General features: G+C 38.0%; 1 protein-coding gene across 1 annotated transcript in view; it reads left to right on the forward strand.

The window, feature by feature from the left end:
* Positions 1-26,045, forward strand: part of LOC127442342 (uncharacterized) — a 219,310-nt gene that overhangs the window by 116,909 nt on the left and 76,356 nt on the right. Inside the window, exons 3-4 of the mRNA XM_051700298.1 lie at positions 16,646-16,940; positions 19,575-19,694. Coding sequence (XP_051556258.1) covers positions 16,646-16,940; positions 19,575-19,694 — 415 coding nt within the window. The remainder of the gene's footprint in view (positions 1-16,645; positions 16,941-19,574; positions 19,695-26,045) is intronic.

Genomic DNA, 26,045 nt, shown 5'->3' on the forward strand with positions numbered 1-26,045 from the left:
CAAGTTACTATTGTTTGTACTTTTATTCATACAGGCTACTCAAAGTCATTCTCAGAATAATTAAAAAGGATATTCTTGCAATTTGTTGATGTATAGTTTTTGGCACAGGATTGCTCGTCTTGGCGGTGCAAGACACTGGCACAGAAGTGAGCAAACTGCCTTTAAAATGCACAGATGAGATTTACTTCCAAAACGCTGCCCTTTTACTGCTTGCTTGTTGTCTTGTTAAAAATATTGAAGTTTATAAATCCAAAGTGTATATCATCGGTCTCAAAGCAGAGCCATTAAAGATAAAACAAGTCATGAAAGCAACCACACGCTTTTCATATTTCAGTTGATTATGGTAATAACCATAAGTATTTGCATAAACTTGGGCCAAATAAAGTTGTTTTTGATCATAAATTATGTATGAAGGAGGCTGAGAATAACAGCAGCAAATTGGAAAAATACTTACTGATGATGTAGACTAACTGCATGTGTGACAAGCAGACACGGACACAAGCGCTGCTCGGGTGATGGACGTGGGGTGTTGAGCCAAGCTTAGTCAGATGGCATCTGGTCAATTTGGGCTTGGCCTGACAAAAACAAAAACAACTTCCAAACTCACAGACTTAGCACCAGCAACATAGCACTACGGTTGGGTAAGCTACTACAAAACTGTAAATTGCCAAGCCAGAAGCTACACATGATTTAAAGTAGTTAAACTACAGTCAACCTATCCTTTTGAAAAAATAGTAAGCTACACTATATTAGCTACTAACAAAAGGCAGCTAGCTGTAGTAAAGCTTACTATATTGAATCTTGTGTATTTTTAATGTTAAATAACTTTCTCCTATCATAGCTTAAATGTGCACTCAGTACTTTTTTCCTCATTAAAAAAGTTTAACTCCTAAAGACATGAATTGTAATTTTGCAATATATGTAGGAAATCATGACCACTCACATTAAAATGAAGACTCCAGTCATATCAGTAACCTTATAAAAACTGATTTATTCTACACAGAGACGGTCCACACATGGGGGCTGCCATGTTAGAATCACATGACCAGTTGAATACTGCTCACTTAATCTCAGTGATCATCCTGTTATTTGACACTTCCACTCATTGATTAATTGATTAATCATGGCTGACTGTAAATACTAAATTTCTACAATATCATCTGAAACTGAAAACTATTGATTTTAAACTATGCTGCTTTCAAGCCGCTAGATGTCAATGTAAGTCCAAGATGATTCAAAGACAAAAGTTACTGAGTGCACCTTTAACATGTAGAGACAACTATAAGTAAGGTATTCGTAGGCTGATTTCCTTCAAAACCGTAAACACTGTCTGTGGCCCCATTTACACCTTGCATTAACGTGTTTCATATCTGGATAGTATCTGTATATTCTTAAGCTGGATTGCATTTACACCTCAAATCATTTTCACTGTGATTGAATAGAGATCTGATCAAAGTTACCCACCCAAAATGGAAAAAGTTACTGACATATTACATCATCAGAGGCTGTGGTAACTGAAAATTCTTCGTCCTTTAGCGAATTTTAAAAACATTGATGGATAATTCAAATGTTTTCCATGACTTTGACAGTCAGGGTTTTTCCTACATTTAAAATTTTTTGCCGGCCACCAAAGCTAAATTTGCCAAAGAAAATGTAATGATATTCATCTTGGGTTCGGTGCATTGTAAGTGGTAAATTTGTTTCCTATCTAAAAAGGTGTGAGTGTAACCTGGTTTCATTTGAGTGTCATGAGAGACGCAATATTCCAAGTGTATTCCAATGGAATAATTAATAGGATATTTTTCATTATCCCATTAATGTATTATTGTAATATCCCAATAATTGTTCATTATTGTTCAGAAACCACAACACAGCATTTTAACAACGGATGACTGTAGCGTAACTTTGTCACATAATGAATTACTTCCATAGTTATATCCTGATAACGAAAACACGTTTACATTTACACTTTCTTTGAATGTGTTGAGAATCCGTCCCTGACCAACTCCGAATGTGGTTACAGTGATCCCAAAAATACAATGCAAGTGAATGGTGGCCAGAAATCAGTAGGTCCAAAAAGGATATAAAGGCAGCATAAAAATAATCCATAAGATTCCAGTGGTTAAATCCATGTCTTCAGAAGTGATATGATAGGTGAGGGTGAGAAACAGATCAATATATAAGTCCTTTTTTACTATAAATCTCCACTTTTGACCAGTCCCAACCAGTAGGTGGTTGAATGTTAAAGTGTAATGTATAGTGAGAAAGTACTTAAATATTGATCTGTTTCTCACCCACACTTATCATTTTCAGAAGACATGGTTTAAACCACTGGAGTCTTATGGATAACTTTAATGTGGTCTTTATGTCCTTTTTGGACCTTCTGAGTTCTGGTCACCATTCACTTGCATTGTGAGGACCAACAGAGCTGAGATATAAATCTAAAAATCTTTGTTTGTATTCTGCAGAAGAAAAAAAGTCATACACATCTGAGATGGCATGAGGGTGAGTAAATGATGAGAGAATTTAATTTTTGGGTGAACTATACCTTTAACTCCTGTCATTTAATGTGGTTAAAGTGCTATCTAATTGCGATCCGATCACCGAAATTGACTCAAACAATAGCGTGAGTTTGGGGTGGAAATATCTGTTTATTTAAAATGCAGCAGACAGGGGGAGTAACAGGAAAGCAGTTTGAAAATAATGTTCATTTTTATAATTCCGTTAGGTGGTGCTAGTGGCACGAAATTACACTCTTCCACTTTAAGGGGGCAATATATTAGAAAATATACGTTTATCCACCTTATTCAGAATCAGAATCAGAATCAGCTTTATTGCCAAGTATGCTTACACATACATGGGATTTGTCTTGGTGACAGGAGTTTCCAGTGTACAACAATACAAAAACAGCAACAAGACATAGATAATAATTAAAAATAATAAAAAATAAATAAATAAATAAATAAAAATTGAATAGAAAATAAAGTATATATAGAATACACAATAAGACTATATATATATATATATATATATACACACACACACACACACACACACACACATTACCGGTCAAAAGTTTTGAAACACACTCATTCTTTATTTTATATATATATATATATATATATATATATATATATATATATATATATATATATATATATTCTTTTTTTTTTTTTTTTTTTTTTTTCACATTTTAGAATAATAGTAAAGTCATCAAAACTATGGAATAATATAAATGGAACTATGGGAATTAAGTTGTGACTAAAAAAAATCCAAAATAAATCAAAACTGTGTTATATTTTAGCATCTTCAAAGTAGTCACCCTTTGCCTAGAATTTGCAGACATGTACTCTTCTTGAGGTATCACCCTGGGATGCTTTTTAAACAGTATTGAAGGAGCTCCCATCTATGTTGGGCACTTATTGGCTGCTTTTCTTTATTATTTGGTCCAAGTCATCAATTTCAAAAACTTTTTTTTTTTATATTGAAATAAATTAATATGGTGGCACAATTATATTTTTGTCTACAAAACTAATTTCAAACATTTAAGTATAAACCTTCAGATCAAAAGATTTTTAAGATCATGAGAAACATTTCGGTCAAGTGTTTCAAAACTTTTGACCGGTAGTGTGTGTGTGTGTGTGTGTGTGTGTGTGTGTGTGTGTGTGTGTGTGTGTGTGTGTGTATATATATATATATATATATATATATATATATATATATATATATATATATATATACACATACATACATACATACATACACACATACACATATACATATACATACATACAGGGTTGGGAGGGTTACTTTTGAAATGAAACAAGATCAGTTTGATTTATCTTGTTTTAGAAACAACACTGCATAAGATATTTTTTCAGAGAATGTATTTTTAACATGTATATTTTGTCTTACTGTACTGGCAGAGTTTTTATAGTCAAAACAAGTGAAAAAATCTAAAAGTAATCCAAAGTATTTAGAATACGTTACTGACCTTGAGTAATCTTACGGAATATGTTACAAATTACATTTTACAGCATGTATTCTGTAATCTGTAGTGGAATACATTTCAAAAGTAACCCTCCCAACCCTGTACATACATATACACACACAGACACACACATACATACACTCACACATACATATATGTAGTGCAAATCTAAATATGAATCTGTTATATACAGTGCAAGGGAATGTAATGGCAGAAGAGGTTGGATGTGTTGGATAAATATAAAAAGACTAGACTGTGAATTGCACATAATTATTGTTCAATGGGGCAGTTTTAACTGTTCATGAGATGGATAGCCTGAGGGAAAAAACTGTTCTTGTGCCTGGCGATTCTGGTTCTCAGAGCTCTGAAGTGTCGGCCAGAAGGCAACAGTTCAAAAAGGTAGTGGGCAGGGTGAGTGGGGTCCAGAGTGATTTTTCCAGCCTTTTTCCTCACTCTGGAAGTGTACAGTTCTTGAAGGGAGGGCAGGGGGCAACCAATAATCCTCTCAGCAGTCCGATTTGTAGTCTTCTGATATCTGATTTCGTAGCTGAACCAAACCAGACAGTTATTGAAGTGCAGAGGACAGACTCAATGACTGCTGAGTAGCACTGTATCAGCAGCACCTGTTGCAGGTTGAACTTCCTCAACTGGCGAAGGAAGTACAACCTCTGCTGGGCCTTTTTCACAATGGAGTCAATGTGGGTCTCCCACTTCAGGTCCTGTGAGATGATAGTGCCCAGGAAATGTAAGCGCAGCATAGTTCTAGTGGGAAGACTAACAGCTGTACATCATCGCACCATTAGCTAGGTAACTCCTAGCCAATAACATGTAAGCCAGTGCTTTATAAGTCTGCTCACAATCTATCACATTGCTGTTTTAGTGTGCTAACACGGCAACCTCCACCACCCCACCACCACCAGTTGAGTCCCGTCCTGCACGGGGGTAGGCTCCTCGCCCCTGCCTCCTATCTCCGGCAGGATATGACGGTTCCGAGTACAACTTCTTCGGACTGCCAGACGGGGCTTACGCCAAAGAGAGACATTACATTTCTGTTTTATATTCATCAAATAAATGTCATCTTAAATTTCACTCAAGTCTGTGAGTCTTCCTAATAGAACCTGTATGACTCCATTGCTGCCACAGTGCTGTTTAGTATAGTGAGCGGGGTCAGTGTTGGGGTGTTCACTATCATCTCCACTGTTTTGAACGTGTTCAGCTCCAGGTTGTTTTGACTGCACCAGACAAATATTCCTGGGGTTCTTACTGGGGAAATGGATGTGGGATGAACTTCCGTCGGAAGACGTCCTGTAGCACTCACTAATGTAGGCAGCGGTCATTTAGACCCCGTTTACAGCGCCACTCTTTATCTGTCAATCAACAGATTTAGCTGCGCTAAATCAAGAGTTTAAACTGTTCATGACTCTGGTGACACATGGCTTTAAAGAGAAATAACTGTCCGATCGGGAAAAATTGAAAAAGAGCTTACGTATACATGTACAAGGTCTTTACGGATCTTTTTCAGTGTCTTCGTGTGACCTTACAGTACATGAAATTTCAGCTGTACCTAATGCTCCATTTTTCCATGCTTCTTTGTCTTTTGTGACATTTTTCCAGTTTATTAATTTATGATGTAGTGATGCTATATTTCGCAAGTGCTCACAGGAGATGCATTTGTGTGACCAACAGCTAAGTGTCTCGCCTGATCACATGTTATCAGATCATCCGAGATACAACTTAATACTGTGATGATGTGCATTAATTACAATACCCATTGTTCTTCAAGAATCCATTAGATGGCACTGTTACAGCAAATGTTACAAATGGTTTGAGAAACAGACGTACAAGGCCAACAGGTGCGATCACCTAATAAACAAAGACATGTTGAGATGTGAGTCAAAAAGCAAGTCATTTTATTTTGAATCATTGAACAAAAATGCCAGCTATAAACAAGGTCTTAGTGAGTATTGTATTATGTTTTACTCAAGTCGTTTCGGGTAGAACATGTACCTCCCACATTTTGCGCAAAGCATCACGGGGCGTAGGAATAAGGTGGATAAGACTGTATCATTTATAATTAAATCAGAGTGAGAGTCCATTGATTCTTCAGACCAAACAGATATCTCTCTGCCTCTCAATCACCACAAGAGCAGTATTTCTCTGGTTCAAAAAATATGAGTGCTGTTAAATGAATGAATCTCAATTAGGGTGACAGCGTTAAACTTGAACAGATATATGTACATTAAATGCATCTAAAAAAAGAGTAGAACAAGCCAATGAGTGTTTAACTGAATATTTTGCTATAAAAATGAGACTCAGAGACATAAATCGTTAAATAAGTACTGTTCAAACGAACTGTTTCACTAAAACGAAATGGACTTTCTAAAGCTACAAATGAGATGACATTTTAGGAAGGAGTGTTTAATTATTACCTGTTGTTTTTTTTATTTGATTTTGTATCATGCTACAACAATGCTTGCTGGAAAAAGTAGCTTTTTACTGAAACTACATTATTTTGAAATCAGCTTAACCTTAAAAAAATTTAGTTAAGTTAGAAACGTCACTTATTTTAGTTAATACTACAGTGCACCCCTACTAACATGCTAGGGTCATTTGAGTAAGAGTGTGGGTGGAACCAGGCCACAGTCTATCTCCACTACAGCGTTAAGACCTGTAATCATGGCTCAACTTAACCTGTGAAAGCCACTGCGGGACACCATTCTCACTTTCTTACAGTCTCTCACAGTGCTCACAGGAATTTTTTGAATCACATTTTTCCTTCCACAGACTTGAGCCAAGCCCCAGAGAGGAGCGTTTAAAGAGAGAGCTCCTGTTCTGTTGTCCTCAGCATAGTTTTTAATGCTAAAAATTATTAGTCACTGATGGACTGGGTTGTAAAATTTCCATCATGTTCCATTTTTGTTCCATAATTTTTCATTTTCATGAAAATGATAGAGTATAGGTCTATAACGACCTGGACTTGACAAAACAGACTGAAATGGTAGTTAATAAAGGTCTAAAGAACTAAAATCATGGACGACTGACAACGTGAGTTCAGTGATACTGATAAGCTATTTTTATTAATTCCATTACAAAAACATTTGATTTGAGAAGTTGAATAGATGAAAATTATTGCATCTATATCAAACTTGATTTTACGGAAATTGTTGAGTAAAATGTTAATGTAACATTGAAATCACAAGAACTTCATTGGCAAGAGCTCTTTTAGTCTTAACACTGTGTTGTGGGCTTTTTTAATTAATTAATTTATTTATTTTTTATACAAATTCTGTTCTCACAATAATGTAAACAAGACAAGAGTCATTGCAGCCTTGCGATCTGGATAATTTATTTAATGAACTTAAAGGGATAGTTTACCCAAAAATGTAAATTCTCTCATCATTTACTCATACTCATGCCATCCCAGATGTATATGACTTTCTTCTGCAGAACATAATCTAAGATTTTTAGAAGAATATCTAAGCTCTGTAGGTCCATACAATGTCATGAAAATCACATAAAGGCAGCATAAAAGTAATCCATATGACTCCAGTGTTTAAATCCATATCTTCAGAAGTGACATAATAGGCGTGGGTGAGAAACAGAACAATATTCAAGTCCTTTTTTTACCATAAATCTTTACTTTCACTTTCACATGCTGAGTGGAGATTTATAGTAATAAAGGATTGAAATATTGTTCTGTTTCTCACTCAAAGTGATTGCATGGCTTCAAAAGACATAGATGAAACCACTGGAGTCGTATGGATTACTTTTATGATGCCTTTAAGTGATTTTCACTTACATTGTATGGACCTACAGAGCTGAGATATTCTTCTAAAAATCTTTGTTTGTGTTTTGCAGAAGAAAGTCATACACATCTTGAATGGCATGTAAGTGAGTAAATGAAGAGATAATTTAAATTTTTGGATAAACTATTTCTTTAATTTTGTCCAATTTTCTTCACTTCCAATCCATATTAGCATCCTTCACTGTGGGAATGATTCTAAAGTAGGGAGACGCAGTAGAACAGACACCCTATTTTTTGTCTGTCAGAATTAATTATCTGTCAATGTTTTTAAAAATTTGTACATGATGGAAAGATATTGGTTAACCCAACCTCTGATCCTTAGCTCTCCTGCGGAAGCTGCACTTCAGAGGAGCTTTGGTGTTACGCGTCAACCTAAACTGGGGTAAACAGTTTTAATAATGCGGCTAGGCGCATGGGCGACTGAGCTGGCAGGGCTGATGTTAATTATGTGTCAGCAGATAGAAAAGGGCGCCGCTAAAGCTCTGTGTCGACTCCACAGCAGCCGACTCTCAGCTGGGCCCAAGGGCTACAGGTGCGGAGCCGCCTTGCAGAAGAGATCCAGTAAGGGATGGGAGGTTGCTTCTAGCTGGGGGCCAGACAGATGGAGGGTCAGTCTGGGTGAGGAGACATAGACACGCCTGCTCTTAGTCATGCAGTTGGGTTAAGACTGGAGAGACAGCCAAGCAAGGTCACCTTGATTTGGAATTCTCCCACATTGCACCTGCAGGAGACACCTGTCACAGTGCCAGCATAGAAATGCCATTGTCACTGCCATGAGGTGGTGTGTAACAACTGCGTAATAGATTGTCCTTTAGCGTCTTGTAATGATTTTGTAATGTTATTTAAGATAGCTATTTCATGCTTGTTGCAGTGTGATAAAGCTACTGTATAACAGGTCCCCCAAAAGTTATTTCTGGCGGCCTGGTGTTAACACATTACAAGTGATGTGGGCAAGCGTATTACAAGTGACGTGAGTAGTCATAATTTTTAACAATTAAAATAACGCAGTGCTTTTTGAATGTACACCTTAATACCGGAGTTCCTTTTTTCAAATAGGTAAGCGCACATGATCTTTCTATATGTTTCATTTATTTACTGACATGTAGGCTTACACAGTGTGCATGATACCTACGTAATGTGCATGACATACTGTCTGCACTGTAAGGGAGTAGCACGATGCAATGTGAAAAAACTAGACCATTCCCATTTTACACTGTATAAAAAGTTTTTAGCACCTTAAAAGTTCTAATTTAAAATGTTTTACTTCTAAAGAAATTAATAGTAATTTGGAAACATATGTATAAAATCATGACCACTAATTTGAGATGAAGAGTTCAGTCATATCAGTAATCTTATAAAAGCTCTTTTATTTCACATGGAGCAGGCGCTCCTAATGGGGGCAGCCATGTTAGCATCACATGACCAGCTGAATACTACTTGCTTAATCTCAGTAACTGCCCTGTTTTTGGAAACTTTCATTCATTGATTAAATTAATCCTGGTTTACTGTGCATAGTGAATTTCTACAATGGCATTGGTAACTGTAAACTACTGTTTGACTGATGCAGCATCCAGGCCACTAGGTGTCAGTGTAACCCAATGTAAACCACTTCAACATACTTCAAAAAATTACTGAGTGCACCTAAGGTAACAACTACATGTAACCACTTGCAATGCTGTTCACACATTGCAAATGGAGCAATGTCAACTGTTATAATAATGTAACTTGTTACTTTTAGATTTAACGTCCTCTAACACTACTAGTAAGTCATGTGAGGCTGATGTGGTCTGAGGAACAAGTGTGCGAGTCTCCTCCTACTCACTCAGATGTGAAGGAGCTGAGGATTCTCTCCCATCAGCCTTAAAGCCTTTGATAAGATTCCCTGGTGGCACTGGGGGGATTGAAACTTGTAACACGCTGGGATCTGTGTGTATTGGAGTGTGTGTTTCTGTAATGGTTATATGTGTCTATGGCCTCAGCATCCAGGCCACCCCATTGCTGTTTAGAGCAGTCAAAACCCATTTCACATGATGGCTGAAGTGCCATTTTCTCAAACACTGTTTCTCTCAATTCGCGGGGCCGCTAAATAAATCTGCCCAAGAAAATACATTCATTAGGTTAATGCACAGATGCAAAGTGCATTTTTTTCACTCCCAATGTTTTATGATTTATTGTGCTGCAGAAATGTGAAATTGAGTATACCCGAATATGTTATTTATGTGATTTAGAGGTTGACACAGAATATTTTTTTCCACAGTTCATGATTTATGGTTATTGCAAAAATCTGAAATTGAGTATATGAGTATAAGACCATTACTTTATAATATAAGTGACTAGTTGATTTAGGGGAATGAGGATAATGCCCATGTGTACAAAGGAAGCTGAAAATCTGTCCTTGAAACACAATATGTCTGGCTGGATTTTAAATACATTGCTAATTTGAATGCATATTATGGTTAGCTGGGTGTCACTGCATAAATAAGACATTTTTTTGATGCAGTTTTAGTTTCATGTATAATTCAGTTGCTATTTAAAATGTCTTTCTTGTTTTCGATACAATGGCCCCTCAGATAAAACCTTTATTATAATGTCAGCTCATTTCAGTTGTGTAGATATTATACCTCATTTAGAACCAATATTCTAATCTCAATAGGACCAAAATTGTGTGAATTTAAATTCATGGCTGTTTTTTTGTTCCACTAATGTGGTCAGGCATCTGCTTGGCAGTGTGTTTGAGACAGAATAAAGTGTGTGCGGCTATGCACCATGCTGTGTGTCTGTCCTTGAGTCTCTCTCTGTGTGTTTGTTTTGAGTAGTGTCACTATGTTGGTGTTATTGGATGTGTACGTAAATCACATGGAGTGTTGGTGGAGGTCATGTTTGTCAGGTCAAAACTGGGGACATGCTCCTCTTCTTCTCTGTTGCTCTTCCCTGATTCTTCTTCTCTTTCATCATGCCGCCATCACCAGCCTTAATGATAGCGGCAGCTTCATTAAGAGCCTCGTTAAGTCCTGTCGTTAAGGGCTGCCGTTAATGCAGGTCATTAAGGCCCTTCGTTAAGAACCCCGGGATTGGAACGGCAAACTGCTGGCAGTCTTGACTGACCGAGAGCTCCAGGCACATTTAACGGATCTAATAAGAAATTCCAAAGCCCCAACACAGCAACGACTTCATATGTGCCCGCCTCGCTAGCAGCCGAACCCAACATCTGGGCTTGCAGCCATGTAAATTTCAACCTCACTTACTAGCGCAGAATGTCTTTAGTAAAAGAGTTCCTGTCTAAACTGAAAGCAAAAATGCTGTACAATGTGACAAAATCAGTCAGTCAGAGTATACTGTATTTTATGTTTAATAGAGCGCAACAATGCCCATCCACCTTTTCAGCTGTCTTGGTTCCGGAAGTATTTTCCCGTTACAAAAAATCCTTCCTAAAAAGGTTCTAAGCTATAAACCAAATCAACCAGTTCTGAGGTGAATCACCATTACAAACTTTGATTGGAAGCAAAGAAGTATTTGAAAATTAGACAAAAAGACAAAGGCACAAGACAGTGTTATTAAGTTGTTGATTATAAGTGTAGAATCAATATATTTAAAGAATATTGTAAAATTTTCAGATATATACAAATATATAAGTAGTTTCAGAGTATAGGGACACTGATAGGGATATTGGGTCATTAGCACTGTGTCATGGAAGTGGGAGGTTGCTGCTGGGCCCTTTTGCTGCAGTTTGTTTGACACGATTCTCTGGTTTAGTGGATTTTCGCCCTAAGGATGATGGAGAGTTTAGTTCTTTTTTCAAGAATGTTTTTTTTTTTTTTTTAAATGAACTTGAAATAATGTGGACTGATGACTTCAACAGAAAATATACCATCAACAACCTCAGAGCTTATGGTAGGTATGTCTTTAAAAGTTTTTGTTACACTATATAACACAATTTTTGTTCCTGGGTAGTAAGTGTTATTTCCTAATTGCTTATGCCTCAAAAGTATAGAAAATGGCTATCATTCCCCACAAACTTTGCTTTTGTGACCAGGACAGTGATATTTTGAAATGTACCTATTTCCAATGAAAAAACGGGCATCTTTTTGTTCATATAAAGTCTGAAAAAACAACAACATATGAATCCAAATTAACATGTATTTATACTAAATGAATACAAAAATGACTACAAAAGATTTAGAAATGAGTAGTTTTTTGAGATTTACGATTATACTGTAAATCACTTTCACGAATCAACCCCCAAATGTAGTCTCCCATCATGTTCTCATTATACTGTCCTTTGTAGCTGCATTCAAAGTCCAGTATATCCTGGTGGAAGCGCTCACCTTGCTCCTCCGAGTACGCTCCCATGTTCTCCTTGAATTTATCAAGATGAGCATCAAGGATATGGACTCTGAGGGACATCCTACAGCCCATTGTGCCGTAGTTCTTCACCAGAGTCTCAACCAGCTCCACATAGTTTTCGGCTTTGTGATTGCCCAGCAAGCCCCGAACCACTGCGACAAATCTGTTCCAAGCTGCTTTCTCCTTACTAGTGAGCTTCTTGGGGAATTCATTGCACTCCAGGATCTTCTTTATCTGTGGTCTGATGAAGACACCGGCTTTGACCTTTGCCTCAGACAGCTTAGGGAAGAAATCTTGAAGGTACGTGAAGGCTGCCAACTCCTTATCTAGAGCTCTGACAAATTGTTTCATAAGGCCCAATTTGATGTGCAGTGGTGGCATCAGCACCTTCCGGGGGTCCAACAGTGGCTCCCACTTGACATTGTTCCTCCCCACAGAGAACTCGGTCTGCTGTGGCCAGTCCCACCTTGGTGTCCCTGCTGTCCCAAAGGCAAAGATAGCAGGGAAACCGCCTTGGAGACCCATCAGGAATGCCACCATTTTGAAGTCTTTTATGACCTCCCAGCCGTACTCATTATACTTCAAGGCGTCCAGCAAGGTCTTTGTAAGTATCCACTTAGGCAGCTGGAACTAAACTGAACTGGTGGGCTTAAGGCCCCTGTATTTATACTACTATTTATATTACTGGAAAGTTCTAGAAAGGTGTAGAAGTTACTCCATGTTTACTCAGCACTGTATCTATCTGGAATGTTCTGGAAAATAGGTCAGTTTAAAAATATCACTGTCCTGGTCACAAAAGCAAAGTTTGTTTGGAATAATAGCCATTTTCTATACTTATGAGGCATAAGCAATTAGGAAATAACACTTACTACCCAGGAACCAAAAAAAAAAAAAAAAAAATCTGTTACACGGTGCTCAATTTCCCAATGGAAAACATGAATGGGATTTTTACTTCGGGAACCAGACTGCTGCACTCTATACACACAGCTATGTGGGATGGGATTTTAACCAATGAGATTTCAGTGAGTGGGGCAAAAACTAGGAAGACTATTTGCATTTTCAAGACACAGCCTCCTTTTATAATGGATATTTGAGTAAAATAAGGTCTGTGGTTAATGTTTTTTGAAGAGACTTTTACATTTCGTTCAACAACATAAATTACACACAGTCAAACCTCAAAAATGAATTTTGAAGCCCCTGTATTTAAAAAAAAAAAAAAAAAAAAATATGTTGCTTTTAAGCTGCAAAATAAGGAGTACAACTACCACAAGCATGTGAATGTACATGCCTGGCCGTTGAAGTCTTGTTTTGCAACTTGTTGACTGTTGGTGGTGCATTATTGAGTTGATTTCAACTTTATACAAATGCAATAGGGGTGTAACGGTTCTCTGTAAAATTTAACACGGGTCGGTAAGCATTAGCACAGCGGTTAACCAGAAGTTTAATGATGCATCTGGTGCACAAGATTTGGCATCAAAAAGACAAGCACAGTTCCAACCTCCACTAATGCCACTGAATGGATCTGTAAATGGATACGCTCTGTCTGTTTTTCACGTGGGTCAGCTTGATGAAATCACTGTTCTGCACGCATTGTGTGTAGTTGAAAATGGCAAGCAGAGAAAATGAGCCGCTGATAGAGAAGCCCGTACGTTAATCAAGTGTCCTGTCTGGGAACATTTTCTGTTTGCATTCAGTTACAACAGCGATGGTAAAAAAAAAACAAAAAACAAAAACAGGCACTGTTTGCATGCATCGCTCGACGCGAGTGTTGTACATTGGTAATACATCGATATACAGTAATTAATCATATGCCGACATCACGAAGAAGAATATAGCAGCAGGCATTGCTCCAAAAAGGGGCGGGAGCTCAAAACAGCCAGGAAAGTTCAAGAGACGTGAATAACAGTACAAAATACATATTTATTTGTCACATATCAGTAAGAGGGTTTAAAAGGAAGTACTTCAAACTCTTTAGCACTGAAATGTTCAGATCACAATTTAGAAATAAAATAATACAAAAGGGAAAACCCATAGAAATACAAACTTGTTTGAAACCCACAAAACTAAACAGAGCTGTGGCTTACCAGCAGGGAGTGGCTAACAGAAGACAGTATCTGTCCTGGAAAACACCACAAATCACACATGCTCACACACATACACACTTGAGTACCAAAAAATGGCACAGCACGCAGTGAAACAAACCACCACCAGATACAGAGATGAAGCCAGTTTCCCTGTCTCAAGCACCCAGATCCTAAAAAAAAATAAACAAAACAGATGTTAACATTCAAAATATAGTCAAAATAACAACTGGACACTATATTGCAAGCACTGAGTTGGCAAAACACTATGATAGGAAGTAAAATCTTTAGGGCTGAATTAGGCCCAAATCAGAGCTCAACTCACCAGCACAATATAACAAGGAACAGGAAACAAACAGCACACATGTATGTGTGTGTAAGTTCATAAACATATACATTAAAACACACACACACACACACAAACCCCATTATCTGACAAGATTCGTCAGCCAAACAAACAAAAGCACTAGCATACGCTGGTTTAAATCAAACAGCTTCAAACAAGAAAACTAAATAAACAAAACAAAACCAAATAAATGAAAACAAAACCATAAGACAAAACAGTAGTGGTCAATGGGAACACAGCAGGCAAACCCCGCAACTCAAGCCATAGATGAGACGCTTCAGCAGATCAACAAGCCCACCAGAACAAGGGGGCTGGTCAGACCATGCCGAAGCCGGCAATGCAGTTACACGACAGACAGAGTTGCTGGGGATGAACAGCCAACATCAAGATTCTCAGTGTCAGAAACATCCTAAAGTTTGCTACCAGTAAGCTGGCATTGACCAAACAACAAGCCATGACTTAGCCAAACAGCTAAAGAGAAGTAGCACTAAGCTGACACATGTGACACCAGAAGGAGTGCAGGGTTGACAAAGACACATCCCCAGGTAACATTCAACAGCCTTAAATAGACTGGCTACGGCACTGATAGGCTGTCAATAAATTATGTCATTACCTAAAGCGGGAAGGTGACAGTCTATCCTGCTACACGTGGTATTACTATAGTTATATTGTAGTAACCGTGACTGCTGTCACCCTGGTTTTCTTAGCAGAAATCATGGTTTTTATACAATTAAACATAGTTTATACTGTAGTTTCCATATAGTAACCATGATTTTGCTATATATTGTAACCATGATAATACTCATGTTGATTTTGTTGTACCATGGTTAAATTATGGTTACTGAAAACCATGATTATTATTAAGGGAAAACCTGTTGAAGTGTTTACTAAATAGAGTATTCTTTGGATATGGCAGAAAGATTTTTTTTTTCTGAACATTGCAAATACAGAACCATACCGAAAACCATGATACAAACCGAACCGTTAGAATTTTTAACTGATACACCCCTAAAATGCACAGTGACACAAAACTGCAACTAGCATGGAGAGCACAGACAGTGAAGTTTATATGATATAGGAACACTTACTAGTAACAGACAGTACAGCGACTTGCTGACCTCCTGCTCTCAGTGTAAACATACATTAAAGAGACATCTTTTATCAACTGTTGTGTTACTTCATTGCACCTGGCTAGGACAGAGTACACAATGAACTACGGTAATGTCTTATACAATAATAAGTGTATCAATGAGTGCAATGTGCTTTGATATAGTTTTCCTTATCACTGCACCAGTGTGTTAGCCATTCTTTGGAGATCTACATCTACATAACTTCATGTTTTGCCTCAAAATTAAATCAGGAGAAGACATTGAATATTCTAATTTAAAAAAATATCCATTGAGGAAATGTGCTCTACTATTTGTGCATTTGGATGCTTTCAAATGTAGGACACACTCCCATTTGTCTTCCAAACTTGCAGTGTGGCACTTTTGTAGAAGTTGTGCTGCTATGGGGTCTTTTTAAGCAGCTGTATTCTGGCCACGTAGAAGCGGTAATGAGGATGAATGCCGATGTGTCGGCTGCGCTCTTCCCACCGAGCGTCACACACTCCCTATGCAGCCCAGCCTTTGCACTATTACTGCACGCCGCATGAAGGCTCTTTAGCTGTAGACTACCACTGATCCAATAAGCAGACTCCACCCGCAATCAATGCTCTGTGGATGAGTGCTTCACGCAAGGCTGTGTGATCATTACCGCCCATCTGTACTGTCTGTGAATGAGCCTCCTAAGTCCTCATCCATCACACTGGAGTCTATATTTCCAGACTAATCTTTTGACTCTCCTTTGTTTGTGCACTTATTGATGCAAATGGCCGTTTGATAAATTCTGCTTTGTGAGCTTATTGTTGGATTATCCTTTCGTAGTAGTGATTTCACCTCGTTTGACCTCTGTGTACTATATAATCTTCAGTATTGTTGCTTCTCAGCCCTTAGCTCTTTCTCTTTTAACGTCAATCTCTTTTAATCCATCTGTCTCTGTCTCATCCTCTCTTTTTTCTCTTTTTCTCTCCCCCTCAGCTTCACACTGACATGGACAGAGGTGATGGACGCACTAAGTACGTGCTGCGGGGTGAGGGGGCGGGGTCAGTTTTCGTGATTGACGAGAAGACTGGCAACATCCATGTTACCAAGCCCTTGGACAGGGAGGAGAAGGACGAATACCGGCTGATTGCCACAGCAACAGACAGTCAGACAGAGCGTGCCCTGGAGCCCTCCTCCCAGTTTATCATTAGAGTGCAAGATATCAACGACAACCCACCTGTGTTTGAGGACGGGCCTTACAGTGCCACAGTAACTGAGATGGCAAACATAGGTACTGGAAGACAACATACGCCCATGCTTCACAGTGAAGGCAATACCATAATGCATTGTGGGCTCAGTGAAAAAAAAATAATTGAAGATAGCGGACGAAACGAGAGAAATATTGATTTTAAATATACTTATAATCCACTTAATACTGAAAAGTATCGATAAAAAATTATATAATTTACTTAAATCTAGTCTAATCTAATCTACTATCTAATTAACAATTGAGTATTTTACCCAATGTTTGTGTGTGCTATGTGTTTTTATGCTTATTAGAGTATTGCATTTTTAGCTTAGCAACATGCTAACGGCAAACTCTAGCTGTGTTCCAAATGTACTCGGCCATCTAGTGTTTGAATTTTTGATCTGCAGTACTGTTACAAAAGGAACACTGATGGGTTATTTTTTTTACTACACCGAAGCATTCGTCGTTTTTCAGCTGATGGAAGTAACATTTAAATGCATGCGATATGTTGCCGCTAGCTTTAGCACATTAACCAACCTCAGTCCAACATTTATATCTCAAATAACATACATATTCATATTGCATATGTAACGGGAGCCAGCTGGTACATGATAGCTGTGCGGTATGTATAAACCTCACTCCCCCGTCCTCAAAAGGCGCACTAGTGACTGATGCTAGAGGCTGTAGCTTTAGCCTCCTCATTAGCACACCCACCTCCCATGGCAGCTGATGCCTGTTCGGATCCCGCTCGGAGTGGGTCCAGCAGGACCGGTTACAGTGGTGCCATGACCCAGATGGAAGTGAGATTTAGTAGGGTGAGTGTAACGGAAGCCAGCTGGTATGTGATAGCTGTGCGGTATGTGTAAACCTCACTACCCTGGCCTCAAGAGGCGCACTAGCGACTGACGCTAGAGGCTGTAGCCTTTAGCCTCCTCATTAGAGTGACCGCCTCCCATGCCGGTTGACGCCGGTTCGAATCCCACTAGGAGCAGGTTGAGCAGGACCGGTTACACATAGGGGATGGTAAAGCATTCAACTCACAGTGTCTTCACAGAAGTTTTGCTAGTTGCCACATTCACCAATAATTACAATTGCTTTCATGCCAGCATTGTGTCCAGGTAACCGCACCCCCTTCTGCTACACTGGGCAAGCTGCGACTGATCTTATCAAGTATCTAATTGAAAATTTCATATTTTACCCAGTATTTGTGTGTGCTATGTGTTTTTATTCTTATTAGGGCATTCTTTTAAGTATCAATTTGCGAGTTTATGGCCACATCCACACTAATCCATTTAAGTTTTAAAACCTCCATTTTCAGTTTCATAACGTCATTGTTTTCGGAGGTATATGGTTATGGAGAGCGTTTTAGAAAGTCTCCATTTTCTGTGGAGGCAGCTAGTTATGTAGGCAGTAGACAGCTAGGCAGCTCATTAGGTTTTTAAAATGGAGCCATAAGGATTCAAGCTGAGCCAATGTTTATTCCCAAAATCCTTCATATATGCTGTCATATGAAAAGCCAATAAAAAGCTCTCTATAATTTGCAGTGTTTAAATGTTAATGATGCTCATTCAGCAAATAACCTCTCATGGTTATAGATTTCACGTCTGTGTGAGGTGGTTCAAAATATTACACCTCGTCAACTGCGCTATTTTGTTTTTCTGAACCAAGTTTAATTAATTTCAAAAGATTCCAACAGCAAACAAAATCACAACGGGAATATTCTGTGTTTAGAGTCTGATTCTTTGAATTTGAATACTTGAACCCTTGCTGGGGTAAACTGAACCGAGCTCCATTCCAATCAAATATTCCACCAGTGTGAATGTGTTATCAGTCTAAATTGTGGCATGTTTTTGCGGTTGCACTCAGATTGAATATGAATAGATTTCTCTGAGCGAATGCATGTTGCATCAACCCTGCAGTCACAACTCTTTTTGATCTGCCTATCAGATCATTCGTTTACTGTCGCAATCTCCATCTCTCTCTCTCTCACTTTCATTATCCTGCTGTCTTCCATTTGCCTTCTCCTGCTTCTTAACTACCTGTGAAAGATGTGTAATCAGACTACATCCTCCCTTCAACCTACACTCTGTCTCTTGGTGACACTGTCAGGCTTTTGATGTCTGAAAACTGCAACAGCTGCTCCCACCAACCTCCCCATCCCTCTGAGCTTGTCAGCCCTATTGCCCCATGGGACATGTAGTTCTCTTTTCATTGTACATAAATGTATTTTTTAAAACAATTTCAGTCCTTCACATGAAGCTGACTGTCTTGGATTTATTTAGTTAGAAAAAAGACTGAAATAGGGAAGCGATTCAGGACATGAGGGAGTTAAGGGAATGGTGGAGTGTGGCCGCAGCAACCGACAGAGAGATTGAGAGAGGTAGCAAAAGGGAATTGAAGAAGGAGATGAAGAGAAATGCAGACAGACAGACAGAGGCAAGAAAGAAAGAAGCTGAGGAGAGGTGAGAGAATACAATATTTGTCACACTTAAGTGGGGGTGGGGGGGGGGATGACAGGTAGAAAAGAATGAGGAGAACAATCTGTCAGTCTTTGTATGTTTAATGTGCTTGTCCTGTGGTGACCTGGTATTTCCCATGTTCATATGTTCTGTATCGATCATCTCATATTGTCTTTCTTTTCCTCTCATTTTCACTCTCTCGTGTACTCTGCCTCAGGGACCTCTATCATCCAGGTGACTGCTTCAGATGCTGATGATCCAACCTATGGGAACAGCGCTCGGCTAGTGTACACGCTGGTTCAGGGGCAGCCGCACTTCTCTGTGGACCCCCAGACAGGTATGTTTTGGATCAGTTTAGGCCTAGCAGTTTGTAGGAACAGTATGTGTGTTAGGAATTAATTTAAACTGCCCTTATTCTACGTCATTATAATGTAAGAAAATGTATAATGGAATCAGTCACATTCGACAACCATTATAAGAAAGATAAATGACAATATATTATTTGTCTGAATAAAATGCTCCAGCATTAAAAATCGTAATATAACGTCTTGTTGTATCCGCTCAAAATTTCTATTGTAAGGAATTAGCTTTAATAAGGGAATTATGATTAATTCACTTATTGGAGTAATATTATTCTCATGGCTTATTGAAAATGTAGCTTTGAAGCAAGGTGTAACTTTGAAGCAAGATCTTTTAAAATCAAGTGACAAGATTATTTATCAAAATATACCACAGTCAAATTATCTTTGAATACAAACAAACTTTATTGCTATTCTAAACATAAAAACTAATCTAACACATAAAAACATGAAACAGGTTGGTGAGTAAAATGACAGAATGATCAATACAGAGAAAATGAACTTTATGGAGTCTGTTGACAATACCTTAAGAACCATTTATCCAAGTCTAAATCGATTTGCAATCGGATTACCCAAAGTATTTAAATAATACACCAGCACTTTCAGCAAAAGTCTGGAGATGTACTTGCATGTCGTTGCGTTTTCTTGCGTTGCTTTTCCTTGCTATGGCTTGGTTCATTGGCTCTTTGTAGAAAGTTTGTTCTGTCGATGTATTGGACTCTGTTATGATCGTGGATAGTTATTGTCTCGATGGATGATGAGGCAGGCTTTGAAGCGAGGCCTTCTGCAAGGAGGACTCGCGACTCCCGTTACATGTGTGTGTAGAGCAGAGAGTTAGAAGCTTCCTCGGGACTTTGGGTCCTGAGTTTCCTTGGACTCTACATGGCACGGAGGCTACAAGCCATGAGGGCAAGAGCACAGAGGATGAGGAGCTGTAGAGGAAGTGAAGAGCAAGAGAGCCGAAGAAGAGAGGAGACCACCACCGAAGACTTCTTCTTTGGTAGGAAAATTTTGAGTTGAAATTGGCTGCACCCCAAAGGTGTCCTGAGCCAATCAGAAGTGCTTTTCAGAGTCACTTGGTCAACTGGTCTGTCCTTTTCGAAGTTGATTTACAATCCTTTGTGTGGAGGATTCTTACAAATGTCCCACTCAAAATTGTGCATTTTTAATCATTAACTTTTATATCTTGGATACAACTGAATATATTAAAAATTAATTAACATAAACATTCCTGAAATGCAGAAAGAATTTCAATGATAGTAAACATGAGGTATTTTATCCTCATGTATTATCATGAGGATAAAACACGATAATAATAGGTGTATTATCGATTTGTCAGTTATAAGTGATTACAAATCACTACACATATTTTAAAGAGCACCTATTATGGTTTTTAAATGTGCCTAATTTTGTTTTAAAGGTCTCATACAATAGATTTACATGCATCCAAGGTCAAAAAACACTTTAATTTGCTCATCATTTAAATTGCAGCATTACCTTTTTTTCCCAGTGTCAAAAACGACTCGTTCAATGACCGTTCTAAAGGATTCATTCTAAACTCCTCCTTTCAGAGAGCCTACTCTGCTCTGATTGGTCAGATGTCCCAGTCTGTTGTGATTGGTCTATATCGAAGGACAAAAACAGAGTTTGTTTTAAGCCTTTCCAGGGAGTGTGTTCTCTGTCTTTTATTGCCCATAACCTCTGCCCTTAGGGTCTCTTTGCAGAGATGGTCTTGATGGCAGTGTCAGGCGATAACCATTAAATGTGGGGGTATTTCCTGAGAAGCGTAAAGTTCTCAAGTCATGTGCTATCTGGACAAATCCCTTTGTTAGTTTTATTGGCCAGATGTGAGCTTCATCTAGACTTCTTGGCGCCTATTCAAGCAGAATATTTTAATTTATGATGTTGAGGAATTCCAGGATTAAAAGGTTGGGTTTTCTAGATTCAAGTCATATTGCAGCAATTGTTCGCTCTTCTGCATCTAATATCCTACAAGTTACATTACTGAAAAGAACAGAATTGCTGGTCACCAGCATATGTTGGGTTTGGAATGCTAGTATGCTGGTGTCCTAAGCAATCTTTTTAAAGCAGAAGTTTGTGTTAAAATACTTTCTCCTATAAGATGCAGAGTCAGCTATAATTAAGCCATTAGAAGGTTGATTTCCCTAAAAAGTGTCAACACTGCAGCTCTCTGGTGCTATCAAAACATTGCTCTGTTTCTTTGAGCATCCCGAACAGCCCGGCATAGCAACATTGGACTAAAATGAGTTTGGAGCGGGGATCTGTTTGTTCAATGATTGAACAATCATTAGTGGTGCTTTCTTTAGCAAGGCACCATTATAACTATTGCCCTGAACTTCGTTTAGGGATACTCCAAACCAATTCTTCTTCCACCAAAACTTTGGTGCGGAACTCGTCCCACACTGTTTGACGTATACCCATGAATGAGGTGTCAAATCGGCTTAATGAGGAGAGGTCTGCTATGACTTTTATAAGTAATCATGCATATGATGTTCGCCCGGCAGGTTAAAAAAATGGGCAAAAAAGATCATAGACTTAACATTTACATGGGAGCAAAGGGCTCATTTCTCCAGAAAAGAAAATCGTAGAGAATGGGGATGACCTCTTTTCACTTGGGGTAGTAAGATAAGTTTAGTGATATCCTAACAACCCCCTGCAACACCATAGCAACCACCTAGCAATGTCTAGAACACCATATCTCTGAACAAGAACACCGTAGAGACATGGGGGTGGCCTCCTTTGACTCGTAGACCCTTTGTGAGACATTGTAGCAGCAAGTTGTACCACGGTAAGCACCACTAATATTTCCTTCCAAAAATTTACCTTTCCAGGTAATTTTGCAATTCCATTTGGTGATGCTAATGGTGCAGGAATTACACACTTTAGCTTATGTACAGTAGCTTAACCAACAAGACTTTCTTGGTCCAGCAGCTTTAACAACCAGACCATGCTAGTCAACCAGCTTCAACCAACGTAGTGTTGCTAGTTACTAGAATGGTTATGCTAGTCCACCTGCTAAATCAGAAAAAGAACCCAGCAAAAATAACTTTCATGCTGATCTAAGTTGATCTTTTCAGCCAGGTAGTGCAGATTTTCCAACACGGCATGGTGCTCATGTGGCCAATGTGAGTTTGAGTCTGGCTCGCAACATTTCAAAGAATATTCTGGGTTCAATACAAGTAAAGCTCAATAGACAGCATTTGTTGCATAATGTTGATTACCACAAAAATTCAATTTGACTCGTCCCTCCTTTTCTTTAAAAACAAAAAGCAAAAATCTATGTTACAGTGAGACACTTACAATGGAAGTGAATGGAGACAATGAAAGTGAATGTGGCCAATTTTGGAGGATTTAAAACCAGAAATGTGAAGCTTATACTTTTATAAAAGCACATAAATTAATTATCATATTAAAACTCATGTATTATTTGATGTAAGTTGTTATTTTTACAGTGGTTTTAGGATTTTAAATTTTGTTGACATTATATTGCATTGGCAATGAAGTTGTAAATTTGGCTATAACTTTACACAGAAAAGGTTAGTAAGCTATTTTATCACACTAAAATCATGTTAACATGCATATTGTTTACGTCTTCTGGCTAAACTTTTGAAACAGTGAGTATTTTAACACAAAGAATTGGCCCCCATTCACTTCCATTGTAAGTGCCTCACTGTAACCCAGATTTTTGCTTTTATTTTTTAAGAAAAGGTGGGATGAGTTTAAATACATTTTTTTTTGGTAATCAATATGATGCTGTCAATTGAGCTTAACTTGTATTGAACCTGGAACATTCCCTTAACAATTAAAATGCTTTTGCAGAATAGAGAGCCTTCAGTTTCATGATATAGTGTCCTAAGGCCAGCCTCAGTCCCTGATCACCCATTAGAGCCACATTGCTCCTCCTTCAAAGGCCTGATCGAATCCTGGAGTTCCCCCTCACTCTGCCCTCCCTTCATCTCTTTGCTTCTTTCCTCATTCCTCTTTTCCTTTGCTCCTATTTCTCCCCTCCCTCCCTTTACTGCTCAATAACCCAGACTTGGCAGAAATGTATTCATATGCGCAAGCTGCTGAATTTTTTTGTTTTGTTTTTTTTGTTATTTAGATTATTTATGATAATAGAGAAAAACATAGAAATTATAGAAAAAGTGCGCATATTCAAACATAACAGAACACAATGCAGAAAACTCAGGAAAAATAGTAAACATCAGCACACTGATATTAATGCAAAATTGTATTGAACAACAGCAATGTTTCGACCTGGTCTTCATTAGGCAAAACCCCTATGTGAAATGAATCCCAATTATATAGAGGAAGGTATAATAAAACAAATAATATGGAATGAGGTCATTTCTATTATTTTATAGAAGTAAAAATCCACATATTTCAAAAATTTACAGATGCACAAATGAGAACAAAATTAAAAGTAAAACAAGAGGTTATTAAAGCACAAAATCTGAAATAAAGAAAAAGAGTAATACCACATAAAACACAATCAACAAAATGATAAAAGTAGTCACATTAGATCACAGTATTGATCTCAAACACTCATTTTCAGGTAGTCATTGAGGTATATTTTCAGATAATCATGATCCATCAAAACACATTCTTTGGCAAACTTACAAGGGATACACCGATACAAAATCTATGTGCTGATATTGATATCCATTATTTAGAACAGCAGCTGCTGATACCAATATTTTGGTATTTTTGCTTTTTTAATGCTTTTTCAGAATTAGAGAATCTATTTTCATATAGAAGCAAAACACTGAAACAAAAAGCACATTATTAATTCTCATTAATTGAATTCTAAATAGCCTCCTGTCAGACTCACATTAACTTGGTAAGATTTCTTATTTATTTGAAAGTTCTTAAAGGGATAGTTCATTCCAAAATGAAAATTCTCTCACTCACCCTCATGTCATCCCAGATGTGTATGACTTTTTTGCTTCTGCAGAACACAAAGAGTTTTAGAAGAATATCTCAGCTCTGTTGGTCCTTACATTGCAAGTGAATGGTGACCAGCTCAAAAACAAAATCACATAAAGGCCACAAAAAAGCAATCAATATGACTCTGGGGTAAAATCCATATCTGCAGAAGTGATATGATGGGTGTGGGTGAGAAACAGATCAATATTTAAGTCCTTTCTTACTGTAAATCTCCATTTTCAGTCTCACATTTTTAAAGTGAAGATTTATTGTAAATAAGGACTTAAATATTGATCTGTTTCTCACCCACACTTATATCACTTCGGAAGACATATTAAACCACTGGAGTTGTATGGATTTACTTTTGTGGTCACCATTCAGTTGCATTGTATGGACCAACAGAGCTGAGATTCTTCTAAAAATCTTCATTGTGTTTTGCAGAAGAAAGAAATGCACATCTGGAGTGGAATTAGGGTGAGTAAATTATGAATTTTGATTTTAGGGTGAAATATCCCTTTAACTCACATTAAATTCTGAACACACTATATTCAAAACACTGAATGATGAAGCAAGCCGCCTTTTAGCTGAAGCAGCCTGTGTTTTAGCTTTAACACACTCATCATGTTCCTTCCTGTGTTGAGCTTTAAGGTTAGTAATCAAACTAGTTGTCTTTAAAGTTTTAATGGTAGTTCCACCTAGTGAAATTCTAGCAGTAATAAGCTAATTGTAACGAGTCAGAGGCAGACACCGAGTGAAGATCCATGCACAGAGTTTAATGCAATCGTAGTTAAACAGGCAGAGGTCAAAACAAGGTAAGCAATCCAAAAAAGTAACAAATCAAAGACAGTAAACAAAGGGGTAATCCAAGGGACAAGCAATAATCAAAGGCAGGCAGTAGATAAAGATAAACGCTCACAAATGCAAGACAATGGGTGAATTGGCAAGACTTTGCAATGAAGTGAACTCTGAGTGGGGATTATATACACAGTGAGTAAATGAATAGCAATCAGGTGTGAGAGTCAATGGCAGGAAGGGGGTTCTGGGAAATGTAGTCCGGTTATGGGTTAATACTCAGGTGAAGGAGATCTTGTGTGAACAGTTTGGGAAGATATGACACTAATAACTTGCAGCTCGGCTGTCATTGTCACCTAATTCAGAGTAATTCCACACAAGATTTATTGCATTTTTCCACTCCGTTTTGACAGGAAATAATCAGCCCTGATAATTGTCTGTTTTTAAACAATCACTATCGATTGCAATTGCTAATTGCTTTTTTTGGCTGATACTGATGTTTGGCCGATATATGGGCTCACCTTAAAAATGTACTAAAAAGGGGCCCCATTTCTTTAAACATGTATATGAATCATTGTTAATCTATTAAG

The sequence above is a fragment of the Myxocyprinus asiaticus genome, chromosome 6, assembly GCF_019703515.2.
Source record: "Myxocyprinus asiaticus isolate MX2 ecotype Aquarium Trade chromosome 6, UBuf_Myxa_2, whole genome shotgun sequence".
In the NCBI taxonomy this organism is placed as follows: domain Eukaryota; kingdom Metazoa; phylum Chordata; class Actinopteri; order Cypriniformes; family Catostomidae; genus Myxocyprinus; species Myxocyprinus asiaticus.